Source organism: Platalea leucorodia (genome assembly GCF_965183815.1).
Source record: "Platalea leucorodia genome assembly, chromosome: Z".
NCBI lineage: Eukaryota > Metazoa > Chordata > Aves > Pelecaniformes > Threskiornithidae > Platalea > Platalea leucorodia.
In genome coordinates, this window is record NC_138858.1 from 93536514 (window position 1) to 93559608 (window position 23095).

The 23095-nt window shown below is 42.6% G+C and overlaps 1 protein-coding gene across 3 annotated transcripts in view; it reads right to left on the bottom strand.

The window, feature by feature from the left end:
* Positions 1 to 1276: 1276 nt before the first annotated feature.
* Positions 1277 to 23095, bottom strand: part of LOC309602951 (histone acetyltransferase KAT6A-like) — a 51682-nt gene continuing 29863 nt past the window's right edge. For all 3 annotated transcript variants that reach the window (XM_082337130.1, XM_082337129.1, XM_082337131.1), the window contains 9 exons: positions 21173 to 21288; positions 19050 to 19191; positions 18447 to 18608; positions 17395 to 17488; positions 15838 to 16069; positions 14490 to 14700; positions 12717 to 13409; positions 11527 to 11842; positions 1277 to 6373 (listed from right to left, as the gene is read on the bottom strand). In XM_082337130.1, the coding sequence (XP_082193256.1) occupies positions 3786 to 6373; positions 11527 to 11842; positions 12717 to 13409; positions 14490 to 14700; positions 15838 to 16069; positions 17395 to 17488; positions 18447 to 18608; positions 19050 to 19191; positions 21173 to 21288 (4554 nt within the window). In that variant the 3' untranslated portion in view covers positions 1277 to 3785. The remainder of the gene's footprint in view (positions 6374 to 11526; positions 11843 to 12716; positions 13410 to 14489; positions 14701 to 15837; positions 16070 to 17394; positions 17489 to 18446; positions 18609 to 19049; positions 19192 to 21172; positions 21289 to 23095) is intronic.

The following is a 23095-nucleotide window of genomic DNA, read 5'->3' on the forward strand; positions in this document are numbered from 1 at the left end:
GACAGCTTTTGGGCCCAGAACGGCTCCTTCAGGCTGACCTCCAGCGCTGTGGCAAGCAATAGCCGTGCCAGCAGCCACAGCGGGTGCCTCTCACCGGTGACCCGCTGGTGTACTCGCTCTCACTCGCCAGCGATTAAAGCAGTGACAACCTTAATCACAGGGCAGCCCGTCTCGCTCTCCTTCACGCTTGAATAACCTAAAAACCGTTGTGAGAATAAAGGAACGAATGGCCCAGGAGCGCCCCTGCACGATTAGCTTCTGTCTGTGTCTTGATGTGTTTGATCTGGAAATTCAGGTGCCTCGATAAAACAACTGTAACGAGCCCAAGGGCAAATACATCGGCTTAAAGGAAGATGCAGCATCATCCTCACCTTGCATAAACTCACGTTCCACCTTGGCGAGGACTGGAGATACGGAAAGCGCGTCAAACTTCATTTAACTAGTTCTCAAGGTCCTTTTCGTTTATTGACCGTGACACACACACACACACACAGAGTTTGCTTACTTGAAGACATACTTGTGACAGCCCATCTGCGGGAAAGCCTTTGGAAGACTCCCGTCGCCCCTCTCCACGCTTCTCCCGCTCCTGGAGCCCCTGCCAGGCTGCGGCGCGGCCGGCGGCCTCGGCACCGCTGGAATCGCCCGAGGAGGCCGTGGTCACTGCCGCGACATCGCTCCCAGGGAAAAACTCTGGCCACCATCACGCCGTCGCTGGAACTTTGCTTCCATCTAGTGTTTTGAACGTCGAGAGCCTGCGGAGAAGAGCTCAGCACAGCACCATAAAGCTCACGACTGATCCGGTTCTGCCTTGAAGCTGCGGGGTAAAATTTCTAGTTCTCCCAAAATACAAAGTGCAGAACATAAAGACGAGGGAGCGCCTGGAAGGGGCGGGGGGGAAGCTGCAAACACACATTGCGGTTTTCAAGTGCACAAGTCAAAACTCTCAAGCAATCGTACAAACAGAAGCTGACAGACCGCAGCTAACACACTTCGCTTAAGCTCTGGGCAGCCCTTACAGAGGCGAATTGAAAGGTGATGATTTCTGGGAGCAGCTTTCAAGCTTTTGGTTTTTCTTCTTATTTTTAACCTTTCTCTCCTTAGAAGCCGTAGATAAAGATTAACGTGGACAGAGATCTCGCAAGCGAATTCCGAGTGCCGCCTCTCTTCCAGAGCAGGAGGCCAAGAGGCAATGGCATTCCCCGGCCCGAGGACCGGTGACGGAGCTCACCGCTGAAATGGAAGAAAAAAAAATCCACACGCACAACTGACATCCAAAATGGCTCAACATAATTTATTTTTTATGTTAAAATGTACAGAGTTCTTTTGAAAGTACTTGCTAGAAAGGGGAAAAAAAAGTGATATTACATACAAGGAGAGGAAGGGAGACCATCCAGCCAGGAGCGTATGACATGGAGAATTACAAAGGCATCTAGGCACCCCTTCCCCTTAGCTTACAAGTCACCATGAACAAAGTACAAAGAGGTTACAAAACAGGAAAAGCAAATATAAACAGACAGGAATAGACTCAGCTTCATTTGTACATGCGGCTTTTAGAGGCATCTGGAGCTCCTATTCACACACTCTAGAGATCTCTTTAAAGAGAATTTTTATCTTTCTTAAAATAGTTTTTAATATTCTACAACAAAGATAAAAAATTTTAAAGATGGAATGAAATGAAAAAGCTCTTATTTTTAAAAGGCATCAAAGTCACTAACAGTGAGATTTTTTTTTTAATTTCTTTTAGAAGATTACCCAAGTTATCTTGCTAAAAATACATATTTTTTTTTTTTAAACAGAAGTGAAAAAATGGTAGGTACCAATATTACTGCGTTGGATAATTTCTTTTTATATATAGAAAAGAACATTTTTTTTCTACAATAGTTCTACAGTCACAAAGGCTTGTGGAAAAGGGAGCTGCCCAATTGATAAAAAAACCATACAAAACCAAACCAAACGGAACGGCAACCGAAGGAAATTCACGGCCCTCGTTTCAACAGCTTCTCCTCCTGTCGCAGACCCCGACCCCCCTCCACCCCCAGCAACCAGGGACACAGCTGAAGACCTAGGAAGGAGAGGGCAGCACAGTGCGCTTTCTACACGGGTTATTTGGAACTGGAGTAGTATATACAGAGAACTGGGGTCCTACACAGCCTTGTACATGCTCAAAACTAAACAGAAATAAAAAACGTGGAAGTCCTTTGCATTCTGCCTTTTACGGTTAGCAGTTATTGGAGGAAAGTCCATTTTAGTGCATCCGAAGAAACCCCAACTTTCTTTTAGACTCTTTTGGTTTAAAAACAAAAGAAATTAGTCTTATTAATGTGTCTGTATTTCTACTTCATATACATTAAAAAAAGAACTTTACATTAAAGGGTGTCCCTTTTTGTATTGGGTGACATGCCAGCAGCGCAGCCAAAAAGAATGTAAATTGGATTATGCGGTAATAAACAGCAAAATCCTGCCGCCCGCATCCTACTATGGTGTTGGGACTGTTTCACTCCTATAAAACAGGCCGATTCCCTTCTTTTCCCACGCTAGACCAAAAGCGTGGCTATTCCTATAAAACGGGTCTCAAACGTAGCGGGAGAATCGGGGAAGACAGCCCTGACTCCCCCCGAGCGCGGCCCCTCCGGCACCTTCCCATCCCCTACCAGGAGGGAAGGGCGACACGGGCACCACGGGGCTCTCCGCACGTCACTCACACGCACGCTTCAGCTTCCACCATCACCCAAGCGAAGAGATTGAGAGGCAGACCACTGGAAACGGCCGCTTTGGAGCTCAGCCTGACCCAAAGGCTCGGAACCAAGACCCTCAGCATTTCCACGTACATACTAAAGCAGAGTTTGGGATCTCAGAGTTGTGGCTGACTTGCAGTTCGCCAGAAGAGCCTGCAACGATGTTCTCGTCCGAACGGACCATTAACCACCCTATCCTCCTCCTGACTGCACACGGGATACAAACAGTTCTCTCTCGAGATGCTTCCAGTAGTTCGGAGTGACAGAACATGTGTGCATGCATGCACGCCCGTGCGCACATGCATGTCTGGGTGGCGAGTGGGATCGTTTCAAAATTACATTATATTTTCAGCATGAAACATACAATTTCAATTAACTCATCTACAAAAACACCAATGTGAATAGTTTATTGTTTACACGTAACTCCAAATTTTACTGAGGGCGAGGGAGTCAGGGAAAATTAAAGATTAAAAATTTTTCCTGACTTGCAGAAATAAAGAGCTTCATTTATCCTCTGTGTCCCCTTCCAAGTCTCCCAATAAGTGCCTCCTGCTCGAAGTAGGAAATGCTAGGTGGGGTTTAGAGGGAAGGGTTGTTATTCTTTGAGATGTCTAACATTTTACATGACTGCAGCGCTAGAAACTGCATACAGAGGGGCACAGGGGAGGGAGAAGGACATACATTTGAAAAAAAAAAAATTTAGAAAGATGATTTCACTGTTACACATATTCTGTCCACATTGTCAGCAAAGTAAGGCTCTTTTTAAATTATGAAAAGATTTTGTGCATGTTTTCCCCTCTAAAAAACATCTGTAAATGATTTTAGCTGTAAAATGTTTCAGGATTGTGAAGAAAACAAAAACGCAAAACAAAAAAAAAAATCCAAAAAATAAAGACCAGGCTTCCTAAAAAATAAAATAAACCAAAGAAAATCCCTCTAAATCTACAGCAATATTTTAACTGGAAAAAGGTCCATTTTCTCTGGTTCGTCAGTATAAAAGGTTCCTTTATTTATATATATTTCAGTTTCTAGGATGCAAGTTCATCTTGCTCATCTTCTCATGTATGGTCCATTGAGAGACTGCTTGGGCACCCCAGCAGCGTTCATGTAGCTGTGATGGGAGGGGCCAGTGTACATCATGTTTCCATGAGGATTTGGCTGCATAGGCTGCTGGGTATAGGCCTGGCTCCCCATCATTCCCATCTGCATCTGCATAGGATACTGTGCTGTCTGGTTCATGTAGGCAGGGTTACTATGGTAACTGCTGTTCATCATGGGCTGTGTCATTCTGTAGCTGTTCATGGCGTTCAGGGTGTTCATATTCATGGAATTAACGTTGTAAGGGGCGGTGGGCATCAGGTTGACTCCCATGTTCATACCCCGCTGAACGGCCAACGTACGGGGCCCAGCCTGCATGGCAACTGCGGGCGGGCTGCGGCCATAGAGCTGCTGCTGGTGTGCGGTCGCAGAGGGCAGCGGTGCCGACTTAGAGCGAATGGAAATATGCCCCTTGACTGGCATTTGCCCCTGCAACCTCTGCGTGTGGGGAATACCGATGTTGGTAGCAGACATATTACACTGAAGCAGAGGTGACGTGAGGTTCATGGTGGTGGACGCCAGGTTTGGCGGGGGTGTCATGGTGGCTTGTGCTTGTGGTGTGCCTGCTAAGGGGTGAGAGGGAGCTAGCTGAGCCAGTCCTGTGTTGGAGAGAGAGACGCTGGTTGCATAGGAAGTCACAGCAGGAGAATGGCTATAAGGCATGGCATGAGGGTCCATAATGGTGTTTGTCAGCTGCTGCAACTTGGCTAAACTGAAGGTGGCTGATGGTTGTGAATAGCTCCCGGCACCAAAATCCCCTGGAATCCTCTCGTAGATACTTATGTTACCAGTGCTTCCCGATTCGGGTATTTCCATGATCATGGGTGCTGGGGTGAAGCTGTTGTTCATGCTACACTGAGACAGCGGCGGTTGCTGCTGGGGTGGAGGCGGGGGCTGCGGCTGCTGTGACTGAGGCTGCTGCTGTTGTGGCTGCGTTGCTGGTTGCTGGTTACTTGGAGGCCTTTCTACCACGCAGCTCTGAGGTGACTTGATATTGCAGTTTGCTGCAGGCTGGACAGCGTTCTGCTGCATCATACTGCAACTGCTGCCAATGTTTGCCATTTGCTGAGTGACAACGCAACTGTTCTGAGTGAGGCTGCTAGAAGAGGACAGTCCTCCATACGAACAGCTGCTCTGGGAAGAGTTATTTCCACAAATGCTGCCTCCCATAGTGGAGTCATAGCTGCTGGGGTTTTCATAATTCTCTGTAGTGCTCTCAATGCTGCCAAGGTCACTGAAGCCACTATCCACCACCTGCTGAGAGTGGTCCGATACTGAAGGCACATCCATCATGGGGCTGGTCTCCATGTTCTGCATAGAGGGTGCGGACAGGGATCCTTGCTCAGGACTGATCTGGGTGTAACTGCTCTCCAGAGCAGGCACATTTGGGCTGCTGACAGAACGTACAGACTGGCTGGGGTGGGACTGAACAGAGGATATTGGACTGTTGTGTTCTGAGGCCTGGCAATCTTCAACCATTGATATCTGGGGATCCTCCTCAGTCTGGGTGTAACTCTGCAAAGTCTGACAAGCTGCAAGAGTTTCTTCACAGTCCTGGTAAGCTACATCATGCTCATTGCTTTCCTCCTGCGTCAAGGACTGGACTGCTTGAACAGTTTCAAGATCTAGTTCACTATGAGGAATCTCCTCCTCTTCCTTTAATTCAATTAACCCTTCTTTATTACTTTGCTCTTCTTCGTGATCATCTTCAGAGCCGGGGACGTGCTCTGAGCCCACTGATGTCTCGTTGGAAGCCTGCTCTTCCTCAGAATCTGCCTCTGCTTCGTCTTTTTCTTTTGCATCTTCTCTACTGCTTGGTATGCTTGTTTCTAAAAAACATTCTTGCACCTGAGGCTCCTCCTTCACCCCTTCCGTAACAGGCTGTTCCTCCAATTCTTTTTTCTTCACAGACTCCAGGTGACCGTCATCTTCGTCATCGGCATCGTGATCTTCATTTTGATTTGTCACTACTGCAACTTCCTCTTCTTCCTCATGGTCGTGCTCAGGTTCGTCTAGTTCTTGCTGTTCTTCTTCTGATTGCCTTTGCTCTTCTAAAACCCGTGGCTTCTCCTCTACCTCCTCTTCTATCTCAGGCTCTTTTACTTCTGGCACTGGACTGCTGTTGCTGTCCACAGGAGAAACTGCTCTTACTTCACTGCTGGCTGTATCTTCCTCTTCTCCCTCTCCTACCTCTTCTGCTTCCATATTCGCATCTTCCTCTTTCCTTTCCTCAATAAGAGGCAGCTCTTCTTTCTGCTCAACACTTTCTTCTGTATCTGAAATTTTGGGCTTACGCCCTGGTTTTGAATTAGCTACCACTGCATCGACTCCTTCATCCTGAACTGATGGTGGCACTTTTTCCCGGTTCAGTTTAAAACCTGGTTTTCGACCAGGTCTTTTCTTCCAGTGGACTGGTTTTCGGCTTTTCCCTTTTGGCCATCCCTTCTTCTTTTTCATGGGTGTAGAAGTATCCGGCTCAAGTGAAGAATCCTTTGCTTCACATTTTCTCAGCATAGATAATGGTTTCAAAGTTGGGTTACCTGAAAACACAAATTGAAAGATACTGTTCAAACATTTTTGTTTGACCTGAGCATTCAACGGAAGCTTTTCCAAGCATTCCCACCATGCTTATCAACTTTCTGTATCAATACTAGCTTAGAGAGAAGAGGATCAAGGTCTGCTCATTAGCAATCACATTGCACATTACATTTTCAAAGAACGCCAATGCTTTCAAGATTTTGCATGGTCAAAGCTCTGAGCCTTTAATACACAATTCAAATTAAACACTAGGCTATATGATAAAGTCCTGGAAAGACTCTCCACCCTTTACAAATTTTATTTCTACAATATGTTCACAGATGAAAATGTTCCGGTGTAGGGGAACACATGAAATTGCAATAAAAGCGTTTAGATCTGTATTTTGTGCATCTGCTGAAGACTCATTGGACTTTTATTTGATGAAGCAAGTTTTGCATTTCAGTGACTTTCCAAACCTTAGAACAGGTTCAGAGCTTATACAGCCAGAAAGGAACGTGAGCGTTTACTGAGAACGTCCTGAATACTGCAAGGCGTTCCCTGAAGTGATTCGTTCTGAACCTGCCAATTAGGACAGTCAGTGACATTTTACACAGCTGTTGGCAAACTACAGCAGTTAATCATTGACACTAGTTGATACTCACACTTTACCATCTGAATTTCTGTCTTCAGACACTGAATTTACTTCATCTGCATTTGTATTACTTTTCCTTTTATCTGCTAGGCAGAAAATCTCTCTTACCAAATAACAGCTCTCACCTAAGCAATGTGTAAATTTATCAAGTCACTCTTTTGCCTCAGCTTTCTTTGACTCTATCATTACAGAACATTTGTTCTAGTGTGTTAACCAGCCCACGACTGTTCTTTGAACTATTCCAGTTTATCAATACTCTTATCAAGCGTAAATAACTGAGTAAAGACGGTTGTAGTAGTTTCACCAAAGTTAAATAAAGAGATGACAGAATGTCTCTACTCCACTTGGGATTTCCCTGTTCATATATTTAAAGATCACCTGAATCTCTGGCTCTGAGCTAGAAAACCATGTAATTACGGGACATGACCTTCAAGTACTCTCTCATCGGCTTTGTCAGTGAATTGCCCTTCACTTCATTTACCAAATCCCCTCTTTTTCTGTCAGCTGCTACATTATTTTTTAATCTATCCGTAAAATAGCAGTACAGCCATGACCCAGACCAATCTCCCTTAGAACAGAATAGCTCTCCTGGAAGGGACCTACAACGATCAGCTAGTCCAACTGCCTTGCACCCCACTCATAACAAAGCTGCTTAATTACTCCTTGTCTGCAGCTTGATTTATTTACTAGGTATTAGCTTGATTCTGTAACATGTCAGCTTAAGCAAATGGTTTTGATTAAGTCAAATATCTCTCAAAACACTAAGTAACATCAATTACCCTTATTAACCAAGCTGTAGTCTTGTAAAAATATATCGTCTGACAAATACATTTTTCACATACCAGTGTCATTTGTACGGAGCAAATAACCCTCCCGGGACCTTCTACTGAGTAACAAGCCAGTCGTCCTATTTACATCAGGATGAATGTCACACTGATGGGCCTGTAATTAGGTTGGTCATCCCACTATAAGAATATAAGATCCATTTCCCCCCAATATTCAGAGTACATTTATTCACATTTCTGCCCTTTCTACCATCTTAAAAAATGTTGTTGATTCCATGCTATGAGTTTCCCAAGAAGAGCTGTTTTAAGTCCATGGTTATCCAATGAAGGTAAAACTAAATAATGTGCTCCTAGTAGTTCACAAACACTTCTTAAAACCTAATCGTATGTCAGCAGAGTTACTCTTGCCCTCTGCTCAGACACGCATTTACTCTAAGTATCTCCAATGAGAAGCATTCTGAAAAAATTCTGGGTATTAAAAAATGAATTTAAAACACATACTGAATTCAAAATTCAACAACTCCTTGAAGTCATACATAAAACAAATATTTGGAATGTGAATAAAGGAAAGAAAGGATCTGCCACAGTCAACATATCATTGGGCAGGAAGAAGGAAACACTACTTTTATAGTATTTGTTAAAGCATTAACACTTAAGCCCCTAAAAAAAAAATTCCACCTCTTTAAAAAAAAAAAAATTTGCTATTTCTCTTCCCATTCTTTCACATTTCCTATCTATTACAGAGGATTAGATATACCACCTCGTAGGTAAAGACCCTTTGCTTTTATCTGTACTGTCATGGATTTAATATTTTTAGGAATAAAAAAAAAAGCTAAATGATCTTATGATGGCAGGCTCCCCTTATAATAATGCAATATTAAAGGTGTCCAGTCTGGACTCCCCAGTACAAGAGAGACATGGAGCTACTGGAGAGAGCCCAGTGAAGGGCCACTAAGATGCCTAAGAGACTGGAGCATCTCTCTGTTGAGTAAAACAGAGAGCTGGGACTAAAGAGAAGGCTCGGGGGGGATCTTATCAATGTGTACAAATATCTTAAGGGAGGGTGTGAAGAAGATTGAGCCAGGCTCTTTTCAGTGGTGCCCAGCGCCAGAAGCAATGGGCACAAACTGAAGCACAGGAGGTTCCATCTGAGCATCAGGAAACACTTCATTCCTGTGGCCGAGACTGGAACTCTCCCTCCTTGGAGATACTCAAAAGCCATCTGGACATGGTCCCGAGCAACTGGCTCTTGGTGGCCTTGCTTAAGCAGCGGGGCTGGACAAGATGACCTCCAGCGGTCCTTTCCAACCTCAAGGGACTGCGATTCTATGATTTTTACCATAGGCATTTGAGACAGTCTTTGCAAAAGAATATGGATTTGATGACCACTCAAGATTTCACGTGCATCACTTCTTAGGATACTGAGAAACACGGGTACGTGCTCATTCAGTTGCACTTTTAAATGTCAGTGTGCACGCAACCTTGAACAGAAGATCCTTACAGTATTCACATTCACAGTAAAACTTACGGGTAGGACTAGGAAAAGCAAAATAATACAGCCCAGCCTATTACAGAGCTCCATCTTCCCCCACGCAACCCTAACCACGTTGCACAGAACTGGCAGCGTACAGAGAGACAAGCTTTATTTGTGTGCTGCACACAGAACACACTCGCTCTTCCAGAATGCCTAACCCTGATTAAATACCGGCCTCAAATCACCACACCGCACGAGCCATCCTCGCTGTAGCCCTGACAGCAATCCGAACCAATTCAAATCCTCATCAGACACCAAATTTAAGAGACTGCAATGTTACATTTCAGCGAAATAATAAAATACTTTCAGTGCATCGCTTCAGCTACAGATTAAGTTCTCAGGGAAAAATCTAACCCAAACCACCCTTAGTCAGAAAGTTAAAAAAAAAAACCAAAACAAAAACAAAACCCAAACAAACGGAAATTACGAGCAGGTTTCTGTAGTGATGGGAAAGCTTCCAAAAAACCTAAGCTTCCTATAAACATTCCCAACTCGTAGTTATGATTAAAATAGTCTAAACCTGAACCAAGTATTAATGACTGCAATACTCTATTTCTGAATTGTCAGAAGGCAGTGCTGCCCCCCTCCACCCAGCTGAATTTTTTATCAAAAAAGGCCGGCTGTTTATGAGGACCGATTATCCCCGTGAGCTAACACGTTTAGGTAATTGAAAGTACACTGTATTTTCTCTAAGATCATTACAGTTTTACTACGGATATGTAAAGGCAGCTGCAGTAAAGGCATAAGCAGCCAACAGATACTGTTTGATGTCAGGAGCAGCAATACCCTAAAATAGTGTGCTTACTACTTTATTACTTCAGAGGTTCTGACAAATTTGCAGAAGTTCAGGAAAAAAAAAAAAGCAACAGAAGTGACACAAGGGAACAGAAAACACTAAATTACAAGTGGAGGCTAAGAAAGTAAAGTATTTATAAAGTAGGGGAGCAAGACATTTATCATTGTAGTATACAACGGGTGTGAGTTAAAACAGTGGCTTTCCAAATACCATTTTTGAATCCCTGGGCACTCTACGGACTATTTGTAGTCTGCAAAAGATGGTTAGAAATCACTGATGCATTTTATAAAGCAACATGTGTGTGTGGAATCTCTAAAGGGATCAGCATCTCCACCAGAGAACATTCAGAAGAGCACAAATAAAAAAGACTAAAAACCACTTATCTAACAGATCCTCTCCCAACTCTATAACCTTATTAATGGTGCTGAAGTACCACAAAAATGTACTTCATGAGTAATCTGATCACAACAGAATTAAAAAAAACCCCAATGGTATAAGCTGACTGTGCATATATTCCCACTAAGCAAAGTTAATGCTGCATCAACACGTGTTTGCGCTAAATTTACATAGTTATATGCTGCTATGAGGACTGAAGGGTAACTGATGCTAAATGGATAGTATACACGGCTATAATCACACTGATACTTTCAGTACTTAAGTACTTCTAAAGCAAAGTTCTCCTCTGCTAACCACAGGCTAGTTGAAAGCCATCAATTAATGAGTTTGTTCCTATAACGACTTTTTATTGTGGGATAATGGCACCATACTTCTCTTTCACACAGTTCTTTGGTTTTATTTGGCCGACTGCCTTGCACTATGTAGCCCGTGAAGAGAAGAGACGATACAACAGCCATAATGAAGATTACTAGTGGAGCATCTGAATGACATGTTTCTTTTGAATTGTCACTGCGCTCTTAAGTAACCTGTTCCAACCAAATAATTTTATTTTATGAACTGAAGGTTCAGAGAACTTTAAGGAGATACGAGAAGCTGAGAGGCAGGACATGCAATGTGATGAAGAACAAGATCTCAAAGGAGACAATTTATTAATTCTCTTTGTTACGGAAAACCGAGTGCTCTCCAATTAATTTCTGTTTTATTTCTGTAAGCGACCCTGCTGCACAGGTTCTTCCACAATCACAGATACCAATTCCACTAGGAACGCTGAATCAGAAGGACACCCTGTGATCAGGTCATTGCTAATAAGATCGTTAAAAGCACGCACCACATTTTCATAAGACTTGGGAATGTCTGAGGCTGGTTTGACTGGTAATTTATGCCTAACCCTACATTTTGGCTAGAATTTACAAGCCAAGGTAAGCAGCTTGTTCCATCATGAGCTAGTATCATCTGACACTCACTGACACACTATCTATAGCGAACTTTCAACAGCATACCACCAAACATACCATTAGTGTCATCAGACTCCTCCTCATCTTTGGACTTCCTCTTAGCAGAGGGTCTATGCCTGAGTGTGTCTGGTGGGGCTAAGTGCCGAAAGTATCCACTGGACAAAAGTTCATTCTCCTCCTCTTCGTCCTCCTCTTCCTCTTCCTCCTCCTCGATCTCGAATGTAGGCTCTAATCGAGGCATTGGTCGTTCAGAGTCTGAGTCCTCAAATGGTTCATCCAGCACTTCTGTGGTCTCCGAGATTGTTTCAGTGACAACGCTGCTGTTGTGGTGCTTACGCTTGCGGACTCGCCTCTTCCGATGAAGAATTGGTTTCTGAAAGTGGAAGGTGGAAGAAGAGAAGACATTTTATCATGTGCAGTAGAAATAAAACACTGAGAAACAGAAAACATGAACAGCAGAGTTCAACAGTCTAAGCAGGACCAGAGGGCTCCCTTCTGGAATCCAGGCTTCGCTAGAAATACTGACCGGCACCTGCCTTCAGTTAGGCAGATGGCAAATCCAAGGCAAGACGACAGCCTTCCATGAAGACTGCTAGATTGATGTTTGTGTAATAGGATAAACCATTTAAACAGCTGAAGCTAACAGCCCATCCATAACAGCTGGAAGTTCAGAGACACTGCAACACAGATGTGAATACTTCAAAACAAGCTGCAAAGATGATATAGAAGAGAACTTTTTAGTGCAGCGTCCCACACAGAGAGGATTTTCTTGGTCACGTTGATAGAACTGACGTCTCCGTGGTAAATCATTCCAAAGACTTTATGCTGTGATTTTAGTTGTTTAGACAGCATTTGTGTTTTGCAAGATAGTTTTAAAAGTAAGACCATATCTGTTTCTATTTTGCCTGACTGAGTAAAGCTTTAGTAACCAAGGTGGAAAAATCAAAAGCACAAGGCAGAAGTTAGAATTAAAAAAAAAAAAAAACCAAACAAAAAACAAACAAAACCCATAAAAACCAAACAACAAAACCCCCAAAAAACCCCACCTACCTCTGATTTAACAAAAACCACTATTACAAAAAGGCAGGAGAAAGTACCCTCCAGACAGAGCTCTGGAACACCAAGAAGATGCTACCTGCACACTTAACACACACCTCATGAACTGCACAATCCTTCAGAAAGCACCAACCTACTGACAAAACAGACTGCGTGATACAGCCAGAGACAAGGAGACATAAGGCACACACCTTTCGTTTTAATGTTGGCTTGGTGAGAACAGGTGGAGAGCTCGATCGAGGACTCACAGGCTCATCATCTTCCTCTTCACTGCTCTCACTAAAACACCTCAGAAGCGCCCTATCGCTGTCACTGTAGCGGCGGGGTAATCTGTCGCAGTCCTCTGGGAATCTACACTTCAGTGGCTCCGTGTTCTTTTTCAACTGCCCTCTCCACCTTTCCATGCCTTCGCTGTACTGCCGACGGGGAATTGCAGATTTTTCACCTTTGCCATACTGTCCCTGGGAAACTGCAGATTTTTCCTCATCTTCAGCATACCGACCTCTCGGGGCTGGAGACTTCTCCTCACATTCACCACATCTCCCTTGCAAGGCCGCCGACTTCTCCTCGCAGTCACTGCACCGGCCTCGAGAGGCTGCCGATTTCTCCTCGCATTCGCTGCATCGCCCACTGGGAACTGCTGTTTTGTCCTCAATGGGCAATATCGGCTCCTTCTCACAAAAGGGCTCCCGAAGTTTTTTGCCCTTGCGGTTCCATCGACCTCTTCGTGATGGCTGACTGTTTGCAGGAAGACTATCCAGGGGGAAAATGTGCTTGTTTGGCCGTGCAGAATTGGCTGGAGCAACGATGTCCGGCTTTTTTTCACTCTCTGTAGGCGAGTACGGCTCTTGCTCTTTCTTCTCCCATGAGACTGATTTTACCATCTGATTTAAATAAAAACAAATAGATTTCACACTTCCTATTTAAGCATGCACATCTATCCTGAATTCAATTCCACAAAAGTTTTTGAGCGAGAAACCAGAAAAGTTTAACAAGAATGACTTTTAAGAATCCGAGAATAACAAAAGAATTGACTTTTACGAGACTCTAATAGTGCTAACTGCTCCTTCTTTCCTCCCAGGTGAGAAGGCACCTCAGTTCGCTTCCCGACAAGTGACTTCAGTCAGCAGCAGCCATCCAGTGGCCTGCTGGAATGCAAACGCCATCTTGCTACATTCAAACGCAGTATTTGTGTAATTCTCAAGAAAAGAGTGAGACAAACTTCAAGCTATTTTTTCCATTAAAATGCACAATTAGTTTAATGTAAATAGAGTAACAGTGCATAATTTGCCTCTTAGTATTCTAGTCAGTGCTCATCACCTGATGTGAGTGCAGCTCTTGAAGGACAGCAGCCTAGGTTTCAGAAACCTTCACTGCTCTGTGGGCAGTCGTTCTAGAGCTATTAGTGGTTTTACAAACGTACACAGTAAAAACCTTTGGTGAAAAATGTTAAAAGTTTTTGTTGACTCGTTTCCATTTATGCTATTTGTCACTTACAGAAATATTGGAGCCTTCAAAGCTAAATCCATTTCAATAATTTGATGAGAGACCAGATTGCTTGACAGTGGGAGACAGGATTTTTGTTTGGGTTTTGGGGGGTAGGGTTGTTTGGGGTTTTTTTGTGTGGCGTGGTTTTGTTTTTTGCCTTTTTTTTTTTTTTTTTTTTTAAAAAAATACCGGTTCCCCCCCCCCAACACATACTTCAAAAATCATTAAGGGTAGAAAGAGCCTTTTTACTCCTTTCAGAAATCATCTTTAGCCTTTCTCTAGACTATGCCTCAATGTTTTCCCTATTTTTAGTTTCTAATCTGAAACTATAAAGATACATAAAGTAATCATGAACGCATTGCTTTTTACGATTATGCCAAACGCCCAAGCTTGGCATTTGAAATCGTGTTAGCATTGCCTGCAAAAGCACAAAGTGTAAACTACGTGCCACACAAAAGTAACAGATTCACTCTTACGCTGGTCTCTGGATCCTTTTCTTTCTGCTGTTGTTGCTCTTCATTTTCCCCATCCTCCGTCTCCTCTTCTTCATCTTCAGAGACAACGGAGTTGGAAACGATAACAGGTGTCCAACGCAGACATTCTGCATCCACATCTATCGGTCGGACATTAGTTCTCAGCTTTGCCATATGTTCCTGGATAAGTTTCTCCCGACGAATGATCACAAATCTAAACAGTAATAATACTCTGATCAACAACAGGCTACACACCGTACATGTTGTCATGCGAAACAGATATAAGATACTACAGAAAAATCTGTGCACTCTCAATCAGTGCTGCCATGAATAACTTCAGAGAAGACAGAAGGCTCCTTAAAACTGTACAATTTGCAGTACCGTCAGACTACCCGAGAAAGCACCTTAAAACTGCGTAAGTGTTGTTAAATTCTTTCCACTTCTTGTTAACGGTGAAGCCATTATCCTTCCATGGGTAACATTCAGCTGCAGAGTCTCACTTTTATTATGTGTTAAATGGACAAGGGGTATGACATTTGGGGAACAGGCAACGTAAGGCGAAAGACACTGAATGATAATAAAAGGACTGCTTTAAAAAGTTACAGTCCCACTACCAGAGTGGACTTCATTCAGGGGGCTGAGAGTCACATCGCTGATTAAAGCATACTGTGAAACGAGGACATAAAACTGTTCTCAAATAACTTCAAGTTTTGCAAAGAAGTTCCAAGTTTAACACAAAACACAACAGAATACAATCCCACTCCCAAAGCTGCTATGGTCTGAATCAAGAATGATTCCCCGTATTTCACTTGACTTGTCTGCTCAGCTGGGCAAGCAGACTCCCTCTATTCTATGTCCACACACCTCATTTCTCCCCGTGATCTATCCCCCTGTCCAAGCATCCCATGTTAATCCACACAGTTCATGGCATCTTTGAGGCACAGAGAAAAGGGGAGAAACAACTGTCTGCTCAGTGACTGGAAAAAGGAACAGATTTCCCTCTGGAGAAGGGAAGTCGCTGCCTTTGCTCTGTTTTGCGAGTATGTTAGACTGATTATACTGAGGGACCCCAAGAGAACGTGGCCGAGACCAGCTTGCTTCCTCTCACAGCTGGAAATTACTCAGAAGTTCCACAGCTGCAGAGCTACACAGCTGGAAATCTGATCCAGCTTTGGCACTGAACAATTCTTGGATCGAATGTGAGCATCATAAATCTCTACAGCCAGTATTTGGACACTTAAGTCTTAAATAAAATCAAGCTTATTAGATGCGACTTGTCTAAAAACACCATTAAATTTCATTCAAATACATCTGAAGCTCTCTGGAAATACAACAGGACTCCTGTACTCACTGATCACCACGGAAGTCAAGCATTCGTAGGTGATGGAGAGTGGAAGTGATATCTTGAGGGCAGATTCCAGTCAGCTTACTCAACTTCTTGATACTTAATTGCTTGTCATGTTGATGATAAAGGCACTCCAATATTACACTTTTCCAATAAGCCATATATGAGAGGCGCCCCAGGTCTGACAGGGGCTTCTCTGGTGATCCTGCTTGACCCTCACGCTTTGAAAGCAAATAGCCTAAAGACAGACAAGAAAAAAGTTTCAAAAAATTAGCATACATAGCTTCTGTTTCCACCCCAACTTCTACAAAGGCATTTTTCCAGAAAGTAGCTGAATGCTGCCTACAAGATATAGATTATAGCTTTGAAGGATACACTGAGTGGTCTGACCGGTTATTTTTTTTGGTTTAAACTCCTGTTATTCAATGATAGAGCATAAGATTTCTAAACTACACTGCCATCAGACATTGGCTATGGGCAATGCCACGAGATGGCAGCAGTCGCCTGCCTAGAAACTATACTAAGCCTGAAGTACGATCTGCTGAGTCTCTTCCAATTGCAATAGCAATTTTGAAGATGACAGAGGGAAAACATATTTTAGCCATTTAAAACTAATATGGCAAACAATTTTCTTGAAAATTCTCTACTGTCAAACTTCAGGGCCATACTGGCGAGTACCGAGCTCTCTCTGCAGAGACTTACTTAATTTAAGACTGCGATACACTGCGCAGGTTCAATACAGACCGAGAGGTTATACCTCCCCAGTACGACCAAGGGGCGAGGGGAGAACCAGCTGACAAACGCGTCTTCTCTCCGCAGCTCTAATGTATATGTTTGTTGATTTCTCAGGATACAACACTGAGTTCCTTTGTTTCACCAATATTTTCAGGACAACAACAACTTATCTACACAAGGATATTTACCAGCAAAATCATTCTAATGTAATTAAACCAGTAGGGTTTTGCCTGTAGACATTAATTCCAAAATTAGCATGTCCACAGGGCAGGCTACGTTAGATTGCACCCAGCATAACAAGAGAGAGATAGTTACAGTGGGAAGTTTCCCCGTGAACTTGCCGAGATCCATGTATGAATCTGAGAATTGTTTGAGTATTCAGAGCCTAAGCATGTCTGCTTTCGTTGCTCTCAAAGCCAAATTAAAATGTAACTATGACTACCTCTTGCTTAAGGCACTCATTCACTTAATCAAGCTGCTGAAGGTTTCAACAGACCGTGCAGTTTTGGGGCTGGCTTTCCGTAGAGAGAACTATACGCACAAGGTAAGCTTCTGCTAAAAACACCGTACTGACACATGCCCATAGTTTCTACCACAATGGCTTACACAAGAAACATGAGAACTAGGGGAAAAACGATCAATTTGTCATTAGAATTGAAGCCTTCGAACAATAAGAATAAATTGTGAAGCTCAGATGATTTCGTGAGCTTTAGAATCCTTTGTCCCGAGATGTTTTTTAATTTGAAAAACATCCCCCTCCACAGTTAAGACTTTCTTTAAAATATGAAAAGACAAAGACTAAAAAAAAGTGAAGAAAAAGTTCCTTACTGAAGTCAATTAGGAACCTGCCATAGCCCTTACGCTGGTATTGTGGAAGAATCATTATACAGGAAACATTGTACTTCTGTTGGCAGTGTTTCTCCTGTTGGGAAAGAAGCAGTAAATTAAAAAAAAAAAGAAAAAAAAAAAAAGAAAGACCAGTGAGAAATAGTAGAAGTTGTTCTGTACAAGTCCCTAATTACTTCTATAGCAAAAACTGAGACAGAAAGCCACAGTCAAAGCTTCTTAGGAACAACAATGTTGTACATGAGCCGAGGAAAGACTTTCAAAGAGAGAATAATATTAAAATTTTATTACCACCATTTCAGTTCAGAAAAACAAAAAGAATGAAACCTTGACACAACTACCACCTTCTGCTTAGATACAATACAGTAAAGAACACGGGCAGATAAAGTTCAAAGCATAAATCCAAAGGCAGCTAAATTCACTGAAAAAGATTGCAGTATTCCAGTGAATCTTTAAACGTTATAACCACAACATACTAAAATCCAATCTCAAATCTGCTGTTCTGAAGACTGAAAGGAAAAGCTTCAATTAATGCTATTTAAAAACAAGTAAAACAATCACAGATAAAAATCTTAATAAAAGGCCTGTCTGAAATCTTGGCCCTGTTCCGTCAAAAAAATAAAAGGTTTGAAATGAGGTGCAAAATTGCCAAACCTGTTTGGAAAACAATGTATTTACAGAAGGAAAGATGAGATAGAATACTTGGTAACAATCTATCTCACGAACAGTACTACCCATCACCACCAAATGACCAAAGTCATTTGAAGAGTTGAGGGGATTTTAGCTACTAGCTGCAGTACAAGTTCCTTAGAGAATATAAACTATTCAACATTATGGGGAAACTTGGTTGTTCTTAGCTGGTGGTCTCGGAATGCAACATAAATAAAATCTGCTTGCAACGGATGTCTATACCTATATTACATAATGTATTATATGAAATGCAAGAGCCTACATTACAACAAGTTAAAGACTCTGAAGCAGCATTTCTCACCATAGCAAAGGCAGTTCCAAGCCTGAAGTACTCAAATACTTGCCTTGGAAAAGTAGCCAACAAGGTGACAGCCCTTGACGTCATTCTGTGTCAGCACGTAGAAAAGAAATGGCTCCACATCGTAATAGAGAGTCTTATGGTCCAGGAAGAGTTTGGCTAACAAGCACAAATTCTGGCAGTAGATAGTGCTGACGTTGCCATCAACCTTACAGAAATGAGGAAAAGTTTTGTTACTCCATTTGCTGTCCTGCAAGGACATGGTTCGTCTGGGTATCCCTGTACATTTGAAGCGTCTAACAGGAGAGGAAGACTTCTCTGTCACAGGTAACGTCTCAAAGGACTTCAACTTCCACAGCATAAAGGCCGTGGCCAAGTCACTGTTTCGTTCATTAGCTGAAGAGAGAACTTAAAATTCATTTTCCTAAAATGAAAATGCATTTTTACAAAGCGGGCCTTCTCATATGTTTTATGGATGAATAATCTATACATGAGGTCAGCTCCCACTGCTTCCTTGTAGTTCTTCACTCTTAGCAACTGAATGCTTCAAGAGTGAAGATCTTCAGGGCTATGGAAAACTTGTCACACGATGGGGTGCTGAAGACCCTCTTCTATAGATAAAAGTGAGCGGCTTAGTTTTCTAACTTACCTCAAAGACTGAAATATTGTTTTTTCTGTAAATTTCATTGGCTGGAGGATGAAACCAGCCACATTTTTTCATATGCTGTTGGAGAATAGTTCTGCTTTTCATATACTTTAGACAGAATTCACAAAGGTACAACTTGGGTAGCCTGTAAGCACAGATAAAGAAAGATCAAAGACTGGAGATACAGACTTTTGTATAAATTTCTCACTCCTGCAGGTAGAGAGCTTGATGAAAACAAACCCAGTATATACTGACCTTGTGTATGTGCTAATCAGGCCAACAACACCTTACCATACTTAAAGTCATGGCACTTACTTATTCTGTAACGAATGCATATTAAAAAAATGTACTTAATGTCCTGCATAATTACTTTAAAATTATTATGTCAGAAGAAACACATGCATCGATTAAAATCCTAGAAAAAATAGCAACCCCCCCCAGCTTCGCACTAGCGATGCTAGGATGACCGAGAGTTGCTATTCTCTCCCTTCCCTCCTTGTAACAGACAGCTGGGTGCATCCCTGAGCAATGGCTCACACCACCATCTCTCCGTTTGCTTTAAAACCCTTTTACGTACTACATTGACATGAACAATTTAAATCACAACAATATTGGGACACTTGCACTCGACTCCATTTACATACTCTAGCTTGGGCAGGGATGCTCTTTTCAGTTACCTTCAATGCCTTTAGCAGAGCTAAAATAGTTCCTCGTGACAGACCACAGGCTCTTATTAAATGGTAGAATAAAGAGTTTAATTTCATTCTCTCTCTCTAGCTATGGCCCTTCGAAGTTATTCTTCTGTCTGAATCAAGTTAAAGTTTGGAGAGTTCACAATTCAGACAGTTTGCAAAGTTCTTAAGCAAGAGAACATCAGAACAACTATACGTGCATCACAGCACAACAATCTTTCAGATGCCAAAACGCGTAACATTAAACATGTTCTTTAAACATCTTCTTTAGCTGTGTTGAACTACATACAGCATAAAAATAATACATCAAAGTAATTCCTGTGACATTTCTATTTATTTTTCTTTCAACTCCCATAGATAGTACACAGCCATTTCTAATCAAACCATTTAATACACAGTTAACATCCTATTCCCTAAACGAATTTATTATTTTTTATCAGGAGGAGGGCTGCAGTTGATTCGCTGGAGGGAAGGGAGGGCATCCAGAGGGACCCTGACAGGCTGGAGGAGTGGGCTGACGAGAACCTCGTGAAGTTCAACAAGGCAAAGCGTAAGGTCCTGCCCCCGCGTCGGGGCAACCCCCAGCATCAATACCGGCTGGGGGTGAAGGGAGGGAGAGCCGCCCTGCGGAGAAGGACTTGCAGATACTGGTGGATGAAAAACTGGACATGAGCCAGCAGTGTGTGCTTGCAGCCCAAAAAGCCAACCGCATCCGGGGAGACCTTACTGCGGCCTTTCAATATATAAAGGGGGCTTGTAAGAAAGACAGAGAGAGACTTTTTATCGGGGCCTGTAGTGATGAGACAAGGGGCAATGGTTTGAAGCTGAAAGAGGGTGGATTTAGATTGGACAGAAGGAAGACATTTTTTACGATAAGGGTGGTCAGACACTGGAAAAAGTTGCCCACAGAGGTTGCCCCATTGCTGGAAGTGTTCAAGGTCAGGCTGGATGGGGTTGTGAGCAACCTGATCTAGTGAAAGATGTCCCTGCCCAGGGCCAGGGGTTGGACTAGATGGTCTTTAAAGGTCCGTTCCAACCCGAACCATTCTATGGTGCCACATGTAAAGAACCAATGAACTCCGAGAGCCGGATACTCTCATCACTTACATGCCCAGTACCAGGTCATTTAGCTGAGGCTGCTCCCTCCTCAGAGCGTGCAATATGTCAGTTCTTTGGGAACCCATCTAATCATACGTTCCTGTGGCAGTCTGAATGCTCGCAGCATACCAGGTTGTTGCAGAGAGCTTATCAACTTTTTGACTCAGCCTAAAAAGACCTTAAGACATCTATTAACTACCCTGAAAAGTCTCTGGATTATGTGCACTTTGCTTCTGTCCTACATTCAGATAGAATCTTCTTAAGATTTCTATGCCTGCTGGAGTACAGCTTTCCCATAAACACTGAAGCAGAACAAAGAAGAACGTTCAGTCATACCTCGAGTATTCCTGTGGATACGGGGAGGAGTACCAGGTCTGGATTTCATACTTGCCAAATTCGATGACAGAAGGGCATCGGACTTGTGGATCAGGAGGCCCAGTCACCCCTACTTTCTATGCAAGGGGAAAAAAAAAAAAAAGTTTTTGTGAATTTCCAAGTGAAAGCCTTCCAAGATGAAATAAATTAAAACATTCTTATCTACACAGTCCATCCTACTCAAACTCAGAGAATCAGGAAGATGCAGATGTTGCTTTCTGACACTAAAAACCAGTCACACATCAAGCAAGCATGTGATTCACAAAAAGGATGAATTAGTAAGCACTGTCATACCACATACCTCCACTACCTTTCACGCTGTTGTATGTCGTAGTTTTAAATACAAATTAGTACACAGTAAAATTTAATACAATCTTTTTTCAGTCCCGTTGCTATTTCCTTTCTCGTTATTTCAATAGCCAAGAACAGAAACACATAAAACTGCTCCTGAGGTTAAGATCCAGAATACTCAAGTACCTAACATAACACATCAGGGTTCTCCCAGCTCCGAGACTGTATGTACTACTGTGAACGTAGTACCTACCAAAACAATACTCAGGGTACAGCTACCTGCTTATCATCACAAGTGCAGAAGACTTAAAGACTCAAATTATTTAGTAGAAGAAAAAAATAGAAAATATAGTATTTTTAAATTATTTAGACAACCTTTATTTCCACTGTCTCTCTGATAGTAACTGTATATTTTATGGGAACTAAAAATAAGGGAACTAAATGCTCTGCTTTCAAAGAAACCAAATGTTTTGTCAATCCATGAAGATTTTCTCTCAAAGACTGTCACTTGCACAATTAGAAATCCAAATATTCCCACTGGCCTTGCATTATCATGTGAACCACCTGGATTGCAAAGCTATTAATAAATGAGACCGTAAATGAGACCATTCAGAAACTCACGTGAGGAGTACCAGTGAATTACCTGTATGCAACTGATGCTAGCAGAATGAAGCAGCTGTACCCAGGACAATGGTTTAGGGTCTGAAGGGCTAACGTTCCAAATTAACATTTTGCCAAGTTTCCCAGGTGGGACTGGTGTAGGCAGAAGTCACCTCAGAATCTAATCCTAAGCATACATATTTTAAGGAGCTCTATCTAGATGAAAAAGGACAGTAATCTCCTATGAAAATATTTAATCCAAGAGCTCCAAATAGAGCCATCAGTAACTGATTCATGTTTCCTTCTATTCTTACTCAGAAGATAACCAGAATATTTCAGTAGTCAGCCAAATAAGGTCTTAGCGCTTATTACCTGCGTGTGATCCACAACCACTTAATTATTTTTTTCCTATCAGTTTATTGATTTATTCCTTAGGCTTCTCCTTTCATCTTAGGCTACATACTAGGACGGAAACTAGATAAGACAGTCAATTTATCTCACTTCAACTGAACAGCTAGATTTAATAAGAACAAACTCCCTAGTATTTAAGAAAAAGAATTAAGACAATAGTATCAAATAAGCACAATCTTGGGCGCTAAAACCTTTTGCTATTGGTGAGGACTCCATGAGGAAAGGAAAGCACCTCCTCTGTGTTTTTGGTAAGTGAAACCAGGCTGAGCGCCACACAAGAATTTGACTCCTTGGCAGAACAAGTCACCCAAAGAGCAGTTTATGAAGGCAGCCCTTTGTGGCTATGACAATCCGTAGTTAAGCACTTCCTGCCCTGCAGCTTCAAAGGCCTTGCCATTATCGCCCAGTGCAACAGCTCAACACAAACCATTATCCCAGGCATCTGACAGTCTTAAGGAAAACAGTAACGCGCACCTGCAACAACGAGTCCTGCACCTACGCCGCCTTCTCAGCAACAAACCCCTCCTCCAAAGGACGGCCCGACACGGGTGCGGAGACCCAGCTCCCGTACTACTGTTCACA